The 16,828-nt window shown below is 50.6% G+C and overlaps 1 protein-coding gene across 8 annotated transcripts in view; it reads right to left on the minus strand.

Annotated features, from left to right (window-relative positions):
• The window catches only part of LOC142581972 (uncharacterized), a 570,107-nt gene that overhangs the window by 192,287 nt on the left and 360,992 nt on the right, over positions 1-16,828 (minus strand). For all 8 annotated transcript variants that reach the window (XM_075691408.1, XM_075691413.1, XM_075691407.1 and 5 more), the window contains one exon: positions 16,203-16,308. In XM_075691408.1, coding sequence (XP_075547523.1) covers positions 16,203-16,308 — 106 coding nt within the window. The remainder of the gene's footprint in view (positions 1-16,202; positions 16,309-16,828) is intronic.

Consider the following 16,828-nt stretch of genomic DNA (forward strand, 5'->3'; position numbering starts at 1 on the left):
GCGGGTTCGATGCCCTGGCGTACCTGGGCACATTCCCTGGGCACGTTAAGGAACCTGAGGTGGAAAAAGTCAGTCCAGAGTAGCTACTGCATGCAGCCTCTCCCTCCCTCACCTCCCTCTCCCTCTCTCACGCACACATAGTGCATTTAAACCTCATATTGTATTTTCCTAGATAATTTATTTGAGTTCATTTTCTATGCCAGAGCCAGAGGCATTACAAGCCTTCGCGCTCGTAAGCTTGTGGTGGGCGCAAAGGAGGAGGGGGAGGAGGATAACTTTAATTCTTGTGTGAGTTCTGCGTTGTTTTGCTTTTCCATCTTTTTTTCATCCATGCGCTCTTTGGCTACAGCTGTGATGTTAGCCTGCATGCTTACCCCGTCACATCTTTTACACCCCCTGTTCTGTGCGCATCGCGAATGCACGGCCAGACTTTTCTTTCAAGAGGGAAGCGAGCCTTCCTTACTTTTATTGCTTTCTCTTTCACTGGCCCCCGCGGACTCCGAGCTGTGCGCGAAAGAAAGGACCCCGCTCCCTCCGTTCGGTTCATGGAAGTGACCCAGTGACGACGCTTCGGGCTGTCGGGTGTTGTTTCCCGGGCCTGGGGGCGGCGACGGGGATGGAAACCGCGGTTGGAAAAGCGCGGGACAGGCAGACTCGCCCCACCGGCCCTAGAGAACGGACCACTTTTTTACGGGGCTAAAACTGAACGTTTTGTGTATTTTTAACTTGCTTTTTTAACCTTCTCAGTGTAATTAAAGTTTGTTTTAAATGTTCAACTGCGTTCGACCCGTTATCTAGCTGGACAGCGGACGCTTTGATCCCGTCAAGTGCGATCCGCGAGGCCAGCATAGTAAAAAAGTGAAGTCGACTGCCATCGGCCGCCAACTCAACGTCCGCTGCAGTAGAATACGTCGCACGGCAAGACCTCCGGTTTGACCATGACATCCGCCTACTGCAAGGACACGGCATCGCCTACAAGTTGAGCAGCTGACGGCACACAGGGCAACGACAAGGTGGGCTCGTTTCAAATTTGATCGCGCAGCTTAGCAGGCTTCACCACATACGTCCGCTTTGAGTGAGATACGTCGTGAAGCACGCACGCCAAAATGGATCAGGACAAGCTGACGCCTGAAACGTCTCAAGTTATGACAGGGGAGCATGAAGTTTCACCGGCAAATATTCGACCACGAAGAGCAACTACGTTTTCCATGAAAGCTAAAGAAACGTATGAAACGAGCCGCGATGAGCACTGCCGGAGAGTAGACGCTGCCTGGAAGAACGTGGAGACAGCTATTTTCAAAGTATCATGTGCGAAAGAGGAAGACGTTAACAGCGCCGCAACGCAGCTTCGCGCAAGCTACGAGCGCTACGAGCACGTCGCCGCCAGATACGCTACCTTCCTCGCCAAAACGAGCAGATCTGAAACCCAGCAGGAATTAGAACTTCAGAAAACAATCGACGCAGATCGTTATGTGACTGTGAGCGACAAATTACGTGAGGCTACAGAACGAGAACGCGACCGCTTACAAGAGGTAATGTCGCAGCACTCTCTATCGGCCCACTCAAGCGTTTCTTCGAGGTCACGACGATCGGGCTCGTCAACAATCAGCCTAGCCGCTGTACAAGCACGCGCACAAGCTGAAGCCGTCCGGGCCAGAGCAGAGTTTGGTCGCAGAGAGGCCGCGATGCGCATTGAGAAGGCAAGGATAGAGGCTGAATTGGATATTTTGCAGCATGAAAAAGAAGCGGCAGCTGCAAACGCACAGGCGAATGCGCTCGAGGCAGCCGTAGAGCAGGATGGCGGGGAGCGCATGCGCACGCTCCCTCCTGTGGACCGAACGCTGCAGACTAGGAGTTACATCGATGAACAGCAAGCCCTACGCAACTCTGCGCTTGTGTTAACCGAGGTGGCTGTCACCAACTCTAGCGGCGACGTAAACAATGCTCACACGGCGCCGGGTGCCCACACGGCTGCGTATAATTCAATGTGTCTGCAAGCTGATGAACGGCCACCTGACTGCCATGCTGCCCCTAACAAATCAAGTTATGAGCATGCTGGAGCTACGAGTCGTCCTATGAACTTACGAGTTGATCCGCATCCGCTTGTGCACGCCCCAGCACACAACAGTTCAAGCTCAGAGCTAGCCGGTGTCCTTAAGTTCCTGTGCCGCAAAGACCTTGTTTCAAGCGGTCTTATCAAGTTTGATGATCGACCTGAGAACTTTCGCGCTTGGAAATCATCGTTCAAGGGTGTTGTCAGAGATCTAGGTCTTTCTGCCCAAGAAAAGCTAGACCTTCTCATCAAATGGCTTGGCCCTGAATCGTCACGTCAGGCTCGGAGGTTGAAATCAGTGCATGTCGATGACTTTTCAACGGGCTTGAACGTTGTGTGGAAACGGCTCGACGACGTCTTCGGGCGCCCTGAGGCAATTGAGGATGCACTACTGAAGCGGCTGGAAGACTTCCCGAAGATATCTCACCGGGAAAATACCAGACTCCAGGAACTTGGCGACCTCCTGCTAGAACTCGAGGCTGCGAAAACTGATCCGTATCTAGCCGGTCTTGGCTATTTGGATACTGCAAGAGGGGTCAACAAAATTGTCTCGAAGTTGCCATCTGGACTTCAAGAAAATTGGATGTCGGCGGGGTCGAAATACAAAAAAGATCACGACACTGCATTTCCACCCTTTTCTTTCTTTAGCAAATTTGTTAGAGATCAGGCCAGCATGAGGAACGACCCGAGTTTCATCTTGAATCCACAAAATGCCTCGTCCGAATTCAATCAAAGGAAGGAAGACTATGCTACGAAGACCACGCGGCAAAGATCATCTGTGTCAGCGAGGAAAACAGAAGTGGATCCTGCTTCTGCCAAGATTAATCAAGGTGCCACTGCTAACGAACAGCAAGCGGAATCGAGGGACTTGAAAAGGTGGTGTCCATATCACAAGAAACCTCACCCTTTGGAAAGGTGTCGCGCCTTCCGTGAGAAAACCTTGGAAGAGCGGCAATCTTTCATAAAGAAGCAAGGGATCTGCCTACGATGCTGCTCATCCAAGAACCACATGCAGTGGCAATGTCAGGCAGTTGTGATATGCCTCATATGCGAAAGCGCCGACCACGCCACAGCGCTTCACCCAGCACCGCCAACCTCAGAGCCGTCAAGGGCTAGTGGGTCTGATGACAGTACGACAGATGACTCAGAAAGAAGAGTCACATCTAGGCGTACCGAAGTGGCAAACGCTGGCAACAGCACAAAGTCGTGTGCTAAAATCTGCCTCGTAGAGGTGACCCATGAGACTCAGCCTGAGAAGACAGTCAGAGCGTACGCGATTCTTGACGACCAGAGTAATCGCTCGTTGGTTAGGCCAGAACTCCTCAACGATTTCGGAGTGAAGGGGACGTCTACGCAATACACGCTCCGCACTTGCTCCGGCAGTACTGAAGTGGTTGGAAGAGTCGCTCATGGTTTTTTCGTGCAGAGCACGTCAGGCGAAGTCAAGTTTCCTCTTCCGCCTCTCCTCGAGTGCAAGGCAATTCCAGAAAACAGAGATGAAATTCCGACACCTGACGCTGCAAGGCACTACCCGCACTTGAAGTCTGTAGCAAATCACATTCCGCCTCTTGAGGAGGCTGGAATACTGCTCCTCCTTGGCCGGGACATCCTAAGAGCTCACAAGGTTCGTCAGACAATCAACGGACCCCACGACGCGCCGTATGCTCAGAAGCTTGACCTCGGATGGGTCATTGTCGGCGACGTTTGCGTTGGTCGAACGCGGAAAACGGGCAGCGTCAACGTGTTCAAGACCCATGTGCTGTACAGTGGGCGACCATCTCTTTTTGAGCCGTGCCAAAGACATTTCTTTGTTAGGGAGGCGCCGATTTTCTACTCTGCGGATAAGGTCTCAAAAGATTTACGATTGGCAGCAACATTGGATGACACCCTGGCCCCGAATCTTTTCGAAACAACAGAACTTGACAACCAGCGTGCTCTCTCCATGGAAGACAAGACATTCCTCAAGATAATGAATAGTGAATTCACCCAAGACAAATTAAACAATTGGGTCGCCCCTCTCCCCTTTCGCACACCGAGAAGTCGGCTTCCGAACAGCAGAGAACAAGCTCTGTCTCGTCTGCTCTCGCTACGGCGTTCCCTGCGAAAAAATCCTGAAACAAGGGAACGTTTCGTGAACTTCATGAACGAGCTCTTCATCAAGGGTCATGCGGAGGAAGCTCCACCACTTCACGTGGACGAAGAATGTTGGTATCTGCCCATATTCGGCGTTCACCACCCCCAGAAGCCTGATCAAATCCGAGTCGTATTTGACTCCAGCGCTCAGTATGAAGGGGTATCTCTGAACAACGTTCTCCTGACCGGCCCTGACCTGACGAATAACCTTGTGGGGATTTTGATACGCTTCCGGCAAGAACCAATTGCGGTTACAGCAGACGTCCAGGAAATGTTCTACAGCTTCATGGTTCGCGAGGACCATCAGAACTACCTGAGGTTCCTCTGGTTTAAGGACAACGATATATCCAGAGAAATAATAGAGTGCCGAATGAAGGTTCATGTTTTCGGCAACAGCCCATCGCCAGCTGTTTCAACGTATGGCCTTCGACGGACTGCCCAACAAGCTGCCCCAAGATTTGGTGAAGATGCCAGGAAGTTCATTGAAAGAGATTTCTACGTCGATGATGCGCTTAAGTCTCTTCCGAGCGAAGAAGATGCCATTAGTCTGCTGCAAAGAACGCAGAAAATGCTTGCAACAGCTAACATAAGGCTTCACAAGATAGCTTCGAATAGGCAGAATGTGCTGAATGCATTTCCTCGAGAGGACCACGCCCAGGGACTGAAGAACCTCGACTTCGGCACAGACGCGTCGCTTACGCAGAGAAGTCTCGGTCTACTGTGGGACATAGGCGACGACAGCTTCGTCTTCAGGGCTCCTCGTCAGGACAGGCCTTATACGCGGCGAGGAGTGCTGTCGACCGTCAACAGCCTTTACGATCCACTAGGGTTTGTGGCTCCAATAACGGTTCAAGGCAAGTACCTTCTCCGTGACCTCGTGACGAAGGGCTATGACTGGGACACGCCGCTTTCGGACGAGAAGAAGCAGAGATGGGACGAGTGGAAGAACTCTCTCCAGACACTACAGCACCTTCACGTGCGAAGAACGTATGCGCCAGTCTCGACACTTGAAGCCGGAAGTAGGGACATCCATGTATTTTCAGACGCGTCCACAAGGGCCGTCGCAGCTGTGGCATACCTACGCGTGACTGACAAGCAAGGAAACAGACACGTCGGATTTGTCATGGGAAAGGCCAAGCTTGCTCCACAACCAGAACACACCATCCCAAGGCTTGAGTTGTGTGCAGCAGTGCTTGCTGTAGAGATGACCGATTCTATATTACGAGAATTGGACTTCCAGCCGAACTCGGTCACGTTCTACACAGATAGCAAAGTGGTCTTGGGTTACATATACAACGAAACACGAAGGTTCTACGTGTATGTGGCCAACAGGGTGCAGCGGATACGTAGCAGCACGCAACCTGAACAATGGAAATACGTTCACACAGACGAAAATCCAGCAGACCACGCCACTAGAGCGATTCCAGCGGCACAGCTTAAGAGCACGAACTGGTTGTCCGGACCTGATTTTCTCTCACGACGAGAAGAGGAAGCACGGTCGTCGAGCTTCATCCTCCTAAATCCTGACGAAGACAAAGAAATACGCCCTGAAGTCTGCACTCTGGCGACGGAGGTGAACAAACGACAGCGACTCGGAGCCGAACGCTTTCATAGGTTCTCGAACTGGAAATCTCTCACTCGTGCTGTAGCAAGTCTGATCCAGGTTGCCCATCGCGCAAAGAACGCATCACAAGGAGAGGTAGCTCCCGTTGAGGCGCTCTCCAAAGCCAGGCTCGTCATCATTCGCGCAGTACAGCAGGACGCATTTTATGAAGAGATATGCTGTATCCAGAGAGGAGAGCAGGTTCACAAGACAAGCTCGCTTCGAAGGCTTGACCCATTCTTAGACGCCAACGGCTTGATCCGCGTCGGCGGCCGCTTGAACAGAAGCGACCTGCCAGACGATGAGAAACACCCTCTCTTAATGCCGGGTCGGCACCATGTGGCAACGCTTCTCGTGCGCCACCACCATGAATGCGTGCAACACCAGGGCCGACACTTCACAGAAGGAGCCGTACGAGCTGCTGGGTATTGGATCGTCGGAGGTAAAAGGTGCATCTCATCCGTGCTGCAAGCATGCATTTCATGCAAGAAGCTGCGAGGGCGCTTTCACGACCAGAAGATGGCTGACCTTCCGGCAGACCGAATCAGCACAGATCCTGCTTTCACGAATGTTGGAATCGATGTTTTCGGTCCCTGGATGATTGCCTCTCGCCGAACGAGAGGTGGTGTTGCAAACAGCAAGCGCTGGGCAGTCATGTTCACTTGCTTAAGCATTCGCGCAGTGCACATTGAGCTGATCGAATCAATGGATACGTCGAGTTTCATTAATGCCTTCCGAAGGTTCCTAGCAGTGCGAGGCCCCATCAAGCTAATACGCTCTGACTGCGGGACCAATTTTATCGGAGCTTGCAGAGAACTTGGAATCAGCGCAGAGGGCATTCATCGCTCACAAATAGGCAAGTTCCTCAGCGGAAACGGCTGCAAATGGATATTCAATCCACCGCACGCGTCCCATATGGGCGGTGCGTGGGAGCGGATGATCGGCATTGCACGCCGCATTCTTGACTCAATGCTCATGCAGTCACGTCATCAACGACTCACGCATGACATTCTTGCAACCTTTTTGGCAGAAGTTGCAGCCATCATTAATGCCAGGCCCATAACTCCTACTTCGTCTGACCCCGAAGATCCCACAATCCTAACTCCGGCGACACTCTTAACCCAAAAACACGGAAGCGCATCTGTAACAACTGGGCAGTTAGATACAAGCAACCTCTACAAACGGCATTGGCGTCTCGTGCAAAACCTGGCTGACGAGTTCTGGAAGCGCTGGCGCACAACGTATGTCACTACTTTGCAGCAACGCCGAAAATGGCAAGCAGCAAAACCCGACCTCAAAGAAGGCGACGTCGTTCTACTCAGGGATAAAGAAGCGACCCGCAACGACTGGCCCGTCGGAGTGATTACGCGAAGCCTGCTCAGCGCAGATGGAAGGGTGCGCAAGGTCGAGCTGAAAACAGCCAAAGACGGGGTTGTGAAAACATTCTTCCGACCAACAACAGAAGTTGTGCGTTTGCTGTGACCGTGATATAGTGGTGGCGTCTTAACAACGAAAGACACCAGACGGGGAGTGTTCTGTGCGCATCGCGAATGCACGGCCAGACTTTTCTTTCAAGAGGGAAGCGAGCCTTCCTTACTTTTATTGCTTTCTCTTTCACTGGCCCCCGCGGACTCCGAGCTGTGCGCGAAAGAAAGGACCCCGCTCCCTCCGTTCGGTTCATGGAAGTGACCCAGTGACGACGCTTCGGGCTGTCGGGTGTTGTTTCCCGGGCCTGGGGGCGGCGACGGGGATGGAAACCGCGGTTGGAAAAGCGCGGGACGGGCAGACTCGCCCCACCGGCCCTAGAGAACGGACCACTTTTTTACGGGGCTAAAACTGAACGTTTTGTGTATTTTTAACTTGCTTTTTTAACCTTCTCAGTGTAATTAAAGTTTGTTTTAAATGTTCAACTGCGTTCGACCCGTTATCTAGCTGGACAGCGGACGCTTTGATCCCGTCAAGTGCGATCCGCGAGGCCAGCATACCCCCCCCCCCCCCTTCCCGTCAACTTTGCTTCCACTTACTGCCAACATTCAGTCTTGACAGTAATTTTGCCAATTCAGTTCCCCTTCATTCCTAATTACAATGACCAGGCCTACTTTAATGCAGCTTATTTAATATTCACTACCGTATAAGCGTGCGCGACTATCACGTACCTCGAAAAGGCGCCGCCGCATACGAATTATTGCCAAGTGCGGCAAAATGCGCGCGGCGGTTGGGCCACAGTGGCACAATAGTCAAAGGCCAGGAGACGAGAAGGAAACGGGGGGGGTGGGTGGAGGGGCGTCCTTAACGAGATGGGGAAAGTCGTTAGCGGTCTCTACGAGAAGCGACGCGCGCGCCAACCGAACAATGAGGTAACGCGAGCGCGGCGCGAATGTTTGGCCACAAAGCCAAGGCTCAGAGCGGCAACGAGGCGACAATCGGGGTCAAAACGGTTTCGCCTTCGCCATAGCGAGAGATACAGAAAGTGGGGATCGGGGTCCTGTAAGTTTAGGTGTGTGCGCCTGCTCCTGACTGGTGCCGTGAACGGGCACAGGTGCGCGGGAAGGCTCCAAGTGGTGCTCGCCTGTTTACCGCGCCCATCCGGTTTTACGGCGAATGCAATCTACCGCAATCAAACGCGATTAGAGCACATCCTCAGTTTTCAGGTGCAGGTGCGAGGATGCGAGACCGCCCGACGCGGGCCTAAATTTAAGCTTCAAGCCGCGCTGCTGCTGCTCTGGAAAAACGAAAACACTTCGTATCTCGGAGAATCCGCTAGCTGAGAGCAACCTTAGACTGTACAATTAGACTTCTGGCGAATCACTTCGCCTCCTGAGAGCGAGCTACCAGAGTGCTGCCCTAAGCACTGTTTGAAGTTCGGCTGTCTGAGACAGAATGATGTAAACGAATATCAGCGGGAATACGGAACACACGTCAAAGCATTGCGTGTTCACTGTATATACCCTCGACCCGCAACAAATTACGTCATCGTCTGACCACTCCATTTTTAACCCTGCTAGGATGGCACTGTTACCTCAGCTTTCCAGCGACTATTTTGTTGAGTTGTCATCGCTGTGGATAAGTTACTGATTTTCGCCATAGCCGATTTTCGTCGACATTGTACTTCAATGGCTACCTGCATGGTCTCTGCAACGTTAGCCGCAATGAAAGTGCCGACAAAGCTACCCGTCAAACCCATGGTGAACGTGAAATCGCCTCTATACAAGTGTCGAGAACGGATACAGCTCGGCACATCAGCGGTATTGCCCATATTATTACTCAAAGAAAATGAAATGCACCGGAGTTCACCAACCACCGCCTATATGCATGGACCCGCATTTGAGATTACAACTTTCACCTGGTTATAACCGACGGGAAGAAGCAATACTGTGAGTAGGAGTTTCTTTCACAAACGCCTACTTATTCCTAATTCAAATGGCGGACAGACCCAGTTGCGGCACATGTGCTGTCGAAGATACGACCAAACATCTCCTGTGTGACTGCCCCACATACGAAGAGAAGTGCCTTTCGGACAGCTTTAGGGGCACTTAGACGACAGGCCTTTCACAGAGGAGAAGGTCTTGGGCCTGTGGCCGCGCGCAGGGCCACAAAGGCGCTGCTGCATTTCTTGAAATGCACAGGCCTATAGCACCGCCTGTGACTGACTCAGCAATGAAAGCTTGTGTGCGCAACCGTGGAAACTGAACTTGTCTCTTCCTCCTTCTCTTTCTATCCACTCTTCCCCTTCCCCATTGCAGGGTAGCCTAAAGGGCTCAGCCTGGTTAACCTCCCTGCCCTTTCCTTGTTACTCCGCTCTCGCTCTCTCTCTTTTGCCACATGTCTCATCATATATGCGGTGGAGCTTAGGGCAAGCTTATATGAGAGACTTGCGATACGAGTTATGAGGTATCTTCCAGAGCTGAGCTCCGTTTCTACCTTCGTTGAATGGGCCTTACATGGGATTAGAGTGCTTATAGTAAATCAATAATATTTGGGGTTTTACGTGCCAAAACCACTTTCTGATTATGAGGCACGCCGTAGTGGAGGACTCCGGAAATTTTGACCACCTGGGGTTCCTTAACGTGCACCTAAATCTAAGTACACGGGTGTTTTCGCATTTCGCCCCCATCGAAATGCGGCCGCCGTGGCCGGGATATTATAGTAAATCAGCCGAAACGATAGATACGTTACTGTAGGTGCCTTCCAATACTTATTATAACGAGTTTATGCCTGTCTTTCTGTGTAAGTGCGATTCACTCGCGCAATAATAAGACAAAGAGAAAACCTATGCTGAGGCTGAAAAAGGAGGACGACAAGCAATCGAGAAGGTAAGTAGATTCCACAGATGCTGGAGTCTCCGCTCATCCGCATACGCTGTGTTTTTGGCGGATGCGTTCCACTACAATAAAATTAAAGCAAGCGTACTCTCACCTGTGCCTAGCCCACTATACAGCCTGCACGTCGGCTGCTTAAAAAAAAAAAAAAAAAAAAAACTCAATTTATCATAAGGGTATGCTCTCACCCTCACTTTCAGTCCCTTATTGCAAGCAAAAACATTGCTACATAGATTTTAGCCTTAGCGAAATATAATAATTTTAGCCAGTGAGCAACAAAAAAAAAAAGGTATTATTTATTAACTAGCTGGGCCGACCAAGTTCATTGTGAAAGTCAGGCCTGGCAACGAATGCTTTTATATACATATACCAGTCACTGGCTTGAAAGAGGGTATCAGGAGGGCGTGTAAATAAAGTTAAAGAAAAGTGTAAAGCAGATAAAGGCGAGCTTGAGCAGGAAATCCAGTGGAAGCTGGTTTCCTGCACTGGATCCATTTGTTACTTGACCCCTGTGACGTCGGTTTAGAGCATGGTCGTATAGCTCAAATCCCCCGAAGAAGGCAAGCGCCTAGTGCCCGCCGTCTACTTGCTGGATTAGTGAGGTCGAGAGCTGGGTGGTATATCACAGAGGATCGCGCCGATGACAAACGCCGAAGCGGGGACGCAGTGCCACTTGAAATGCACAAGTGCGCTTGCCGGACATTTTTCACGAAGCAGTGCACATGTCTTGGAAGAGAGATCGCGAAAATCACGCGCATGTGGCTTATAGCCAAGTTCGATCGCCTCGAGAAGCGCGTGCTTATTTATGTGTCTACAGCAGCCACATAGTCCGCTCGGTTTCGCTTTACTTTGGATCACCGGTAGCTTTCTTTCTCCTCTCTATCTCTCTTTTTCTCTCTCTTTCTCTTGTACGCGACGAATACCGCAGACGTAGCACATGCATAACACCGTGTCACGAGCGTGATGACAAAGGGGGCGAGGGAGCTGCCGAATATATGCTAAAGTTGGAGCCTTTCTTCAAATATTCCATGCCACCTCCGTATTCTAGGTTCAATTCAACGTATGCGGAAAGCGGCAGACGCGCAGTAAAGTAGCTAGCTGTTATGAAGCACTTCGGAATTTTAGTGTCATGCGCGAGCGATACTCAAATGGCTGCATGCGTCTCATAATGACAGCTTCAGCCATTGTATATGTGCATAGTACATAGTGTACGTACATATACACACATTGGGCGCACTATGGCCCAGGCATTGCATGCTTTTGGACGTTAAAGCGCACGTGAATATAACAGCCTGCGAAGAGACCACAGTCACCTGACGGCAGTATTGATAGGTTGCACATAAGTACTGAAAGGTGGTACATATCAGACGAACCGAGCAATGGTGATGCGCTGCCCTTCAAGATAGGTGACGGGGTCATTACAGACATTTGGTAGAGGTATAGGTAAGATGATAGATTGCAATTTATATAGAAAAAGCTAATTACTTGATGCAGAATAGGCGACTATTGGTCACCATCGCCGTTCGAAGGGGATGCTATTTGCAATCACCACCACGACTTTCAACGCCATCATCAAGTAACCCAAGTGCTGGTTGGCGTGCTACAGAGAGAAGTGCGTGCAGAGCACGGAGTGCAGAGGCAGTAAAGGCTGTTCTCGGAAGAGCGCGCATTATAAATGTGCAAGCAAACGCTTATTCACGCTTGAGTCTGCGTAGTCTCTTGTCTTTGTTACTGCACGCCGGAGATGGTACTGCATCGAATGTGGGAGACCTTGATGATCGAAGCAAACTCAGTCAGTCAGTAATGACACGCTCGTGGGCAGCGTTTCAGTATATGCGCCGCATTTTGCACAACGGCACCGTTGCTAACACAGCATTCACTTCATGTGAAGGCATATGATGCGAAAAATGTTAGGCACAAAGAGACGAACACAGACCGGTTTGGATCACAGAGCAAACGGGCATCGCGGATATTCGAGTTGACGTTAAGAGAGAGAGAGAGAGAAAAAAAAAGAGCTAGGCAGGTGATGAAATGCGTAGGAAGGATAACCGGTGGACCGTTAGAGTTACAAAATTGGTACCAAGAGAAGGGGAGCGCAGTCGAGGACGGCAGAACATTAGGTGGAGTGATGAACTAGCCCAAGACAGTGGTAATTGGCCTTCATCCTACCAGAGGACATAAATATAGTCTGATGATGATGATGACGACGACGGCGATGATGATATGACGCAATATTTGCGTATACGTCTATCAGTGTCAAACCTTACAATAATGCAAATGCTCATTGCTATTTTACATATATACATTTTTTTTTTTGCAAAAATACTGCAGCGAGAAAGAAAGCTAGATTTTTTTTCTTCTTTTTGGTGTTTTCACCAGAACTTCCAAGAAGTCGTTGATCAAGATTTACTTCTGCGCTCGATGATGAGAAATGGAACTGAAATAACATCTAACAGACGTACCCACTGCGTTAAGCCACCAGATTAATAGCTCCTACACGCATTCCGCGTATGTATTTATCTGCAAAAGCTTTTGCCTTGCTTTTTCCTTCGAAAAGTGATGTTTTAGCCTAACGGAAGAAAAGTTCAAATATCAGTGTGATTGCGGCGAGTAAATGCACCCTCATTAGGGCCAGGTGGCGCGCGAGCGACGAAATTAAAATTTGAACTTGGAAAGGGCCCGATTTCTGCCTAATGCCCACTCCGGTGTCTTTTTGCTCCGTCGCTTTCTCGGTCGTTCTCGACGCGCTGTTTTACATCTTTTTCACCATTGGCTGGCTCACAGTTCAAAGACGACGTTTCCTTTCTCCACTCCCCTTCCGCGTTCTTTTCTTTTTCTTCTCTCTCCTTGCTTTTTCTCTCGCGACGACTTTCGAATGGGGCTTTGCTTGCTGTTGGTCTGACCGGCGAGTAACTTTTAACGCACGAAACAGCAGAAGAAGGAAGCTAGCTATGCCACGAAACGCACACACACGCACGCCCAAAACGAACGAGAAATCGGTCGCAAGAAAAAGAAGCGTGCGCGTGTTTGTGCGTGTGTGCCCCATTAAACCCTCGTTTCCAGCCAACGCTAATGAGCGGCGCTACCCCCCCCCCCCTACCTCCCCCCTGTTCGCGCGCAGCGCTACCACCAAGACCTTCGAGCGAGTTCGAAGCAAAACCTCACCCTACCAACGCCCCACAGACGCACCTCGCCTTCCGCACCGACCGCCGCCCTCTTCTTGGCCTGAACTCCCGGCAGCCTGCCGCCAGACCAGGCCAGCAGTAGCTGCGCCGGGGGCTCGCACGTAGCAAGCACAGGTTCTCACGCGGAAGCAGCGCCAACAACGCAAGAGTGACACGAAAAGAATGGAACGCACGTGCGTGGCAGGAGCCAAGAGGAGGAGGGAGGAGGCCGCGGTCGCTGATGCCCGCGCCTGCGTCGGTGGTGTGCGAAGTTGTGCGAAGCTGTGCGTGCGTGCGTACGCGTGTGTGATCGCACACGTATGTGCGAACGTGTGCGCGCGTATGCGCGTATACTGCGGCCCGCGCACAAGCGTATACGCACGCACAGCGTCTGCCCGCGCGCGTTTCTGGAGCGCGGACGCTTCAGGATGAGATAATCGATAGGCGAGGGCGCCTCGGTTTCCCCGTGCCAGGACGCGACAATGGCCCTGACGAGAGTTTAACCAGCGCCCGCGGGCCATCTCTGGGCGTTTGTGCGGCTGCGACCCCGGGGGGGGGGGGGGGAAGCGAGACGGCCGGCACACGACCGCCGGGTGGCGGAGGTTTGAGAGTGGTTTGGTTACCGGTAGTTTCGATGTGGGCCTCGTTCCTTAACTACAGTTTAATCGTTTTTGGTGTTTCGTTTGTGTTCGTATACCGCTCTTTCTGTCTCGAGACCCCTCCTTTTTCGGCCTGGATCTTTGGCAGCGTGGTCGAATGCTAATGCACATCGTCCGTTTAGCTTAGTGCAAGTTTAACAACGGCCAATATACACTCTACACTCTTAGAAAAATTTACACCCTTTGGAGCTTATCTTGTCCCACAACGATAATCGTCATCCGTCTTGCCCGCGTTTCCTTTCTCTAACGCGGCGATCCCGGTACTTCCCAGTCACGAACGGCATGCCCGTTACCAGTGTGACGCAGCATTCTCGACAGGAAAGTAACGAGCACCGAGTTTTCAGGAAAGGAAACGCAAGCAAGGCAGATGACGATTATTGTTGTGGGATAAATATACACCCCTAAGGGTGCAACCGGTTTAAGAGTGTAGGAAAGTTTACGCCCTTTGGAGTGTATATTTGCCACACAACGATAATCGTCATCTGTCTTGCTCGCGTTTCCTTTCTTGAAAACGCTGCGCTCGTTACTTTCCTGTCGGGAATGCTATGTCATGCTGATAACGCGTATAATAATAATAATAATATTTGGGGTTTTACGTGCCAAAACCACTTTCTGATTATGAGGCACGCCGTAGTGGAGGACTCCTGAAATTTTGACCACCTGGGGTTCTTTAACGTGCACCTAAATCTAAGCACACGGGTGTTTTCGCATTTCGCCCCCAACGAAATGCGGCCGCCGTGGCCGGGATTCGATCCCGCGACCTCGTGCTCAGCAGCCCAACACCATAGCCACTGAGCAGCCACGGCGGGTAACGCGTATGCCGTTCGTTACTGAGAAGTACCGGGCTCGCCGCGATAAAGAAAGGAAATGCGGACAAGACAGATGACGGTTATCGTTGTGAGGCAAATATACACCCCCAAGGGTGCAACTGTTTTTAGAGTGTACACTCTACACTCTTAGAAAAATTTACACCATTTGGGGCTTATCTTGTCCTACAACGATAATCGTCATCTGTCTTGCCCGCGTTTCCTTTCTTTAACGCTGCGAGCCCGGTACTTTCCAGTCACGAACGGCACGCCCGTTATCAGTGTGACGCAGCATTCTCGACAGGAAGTAGCGAGCGCCGAGTTTTCAAGAAAGGCAACGCAAGCTAGGCAGATGACGATTATTGTTGTGGGACAGATATACACCCCAAAGGGTGCAACCGTTTTAAGAGTGTAAAACAAAGTTACACCTTTTGGGTTGTACCTTGCCACACAACAATAAGCATCATATGTCTTGTCCGCATTTCCTTTCTTTAACGCTGCGAGTCCGGTACTTCTCAGTAACGAACGGCATACGCGTTATCAGCATGACATAGCATTCCCGACAGGAAAGTAACGAGCGCAGCGTTTTCAAGAAAGGAAACGCGAGCAAACGCGAGAACGGCGTCGCGGTTGCTCGATTGGTAAGAGCATCGCACGCGGAATGCGAAGAATAACCTACAGTCCTAGACCAATGTACACCCATGGGGGTGTATATTTGCCACACAACAATAATCGTCATCTGTCTTGCTCGCGTTTCCTTTCTTGAAAGTGCTGCGCTCGCTAACTTTCCTGTCGAGAATGCTCTGTCATACTGATAACGCGTATGCCGTTCGTGACTTGGAAGTACCGGGCTCGCAGCGTTAAAGAAAGGAACTACGGACATGAGAGATGACGATTATCGTTGTGTGACAAGATACGACCCAAAGGGTGTAAATTCGTTTAAGGGCGCACAGCCAGTTTTGTTGGGGTTTTTTTTTTGTCCCCTTCCGCTAGGCAACGCAGGGACTACTTCGGTTTATGAAGGATACGGGCTTGGACAAGCGGCTGTGACAGTGATGTCGCGTACCGCGCAAGAGTGACGGACTGTAACTGACGATGTGTTTGCTGTGTTATGTGCTCTCTCTCTCTCTCTCTCTCTCTCTCTCTCTCTCTCTCTCTCTCTCTCTCTCCTCCTCCCATCTTTCATCCCCCCCATCCCGCTCCCATGTGTAGGGTAGCAAACCGGTTACGCTACACTGGTTAACCTCCCTGCCTTCCTTCTCCACTTTTTCCTTCCTTCTACATTTTAAATAAATAAACAAGTAATTCCGCCTGTGATTCTCTTGGTAATATGTTGACTTTATGTAGTTCTCTCTCTCTCTCTCTCTCTATATATATATATATATATATATATATATGCGCGAGCACGTTTGGGCTTGACGCTTGACTGATCTGTTGGACGTGAGCTAGGTACTCATAAGCTTACCAGGAAAATAATTTGGGAGAACTTTCCGTCCATGTTGAATGCCATGGACTGCGCCGCAGGACTTCACTGCCAATGAAGGTCGGAACACTCCGGTCGCCAGGCATCACTGCGGAAAAAATTGCAAGAATGTTGGTGAGACCTGACGGGAATCATGGAGGAGCTATCGAACTTAGTCATTCCAAGCAATGATGTGACGTTAAAATGAGAGCATGCAACATGCTGCAATGCACAGATACCGTTCTTTTTTTTTTCTGGTACACAGGTGCATCACCAGAAAAGAAGAGACGAGAAGGACTGACACGAAACAAGTGCGCTACCATTGCTAATTGACAACTCGGTAGACAGGTTTTACGAGTACACGCGAATAAAATGCCCGCAGCATTAGAGTACTTTGAATTACAGTCGAGGTACTTCCTCCGTAGCTTTTCATATTTGAGGCATGTAACACTGTAAAAATAGATGTTGCATTTCTTTTTTCGCGGTTAAGGAAACAACACAAAACTAATGCAAGGACTTAGAACTAGGGAAGAAGCAGCATATACAGGCACAGGGAACTGCATTTGGAACAACTATTTACGCCGTGCGTAACGTGGCAACTTTTATCAGCCAAATGACGTACCGATAAC

The sequence above is a fragment of the Dermacentor variabilis genome, chromosome 5, assembly GCF_050947875.1.
Source record: "Dermacentor variabilis isolate Ectoservices chromosome 5, ASM5094787v1, whole genome shotgun sequence".
Classification (NCBI taxonomy): domain Eukaryota; kingdom Metazoa; phylum Arthropoda; class Arachnida; order Ixodida; family Ixodidae; genus Dermacentor; species Dermacentor variabilis.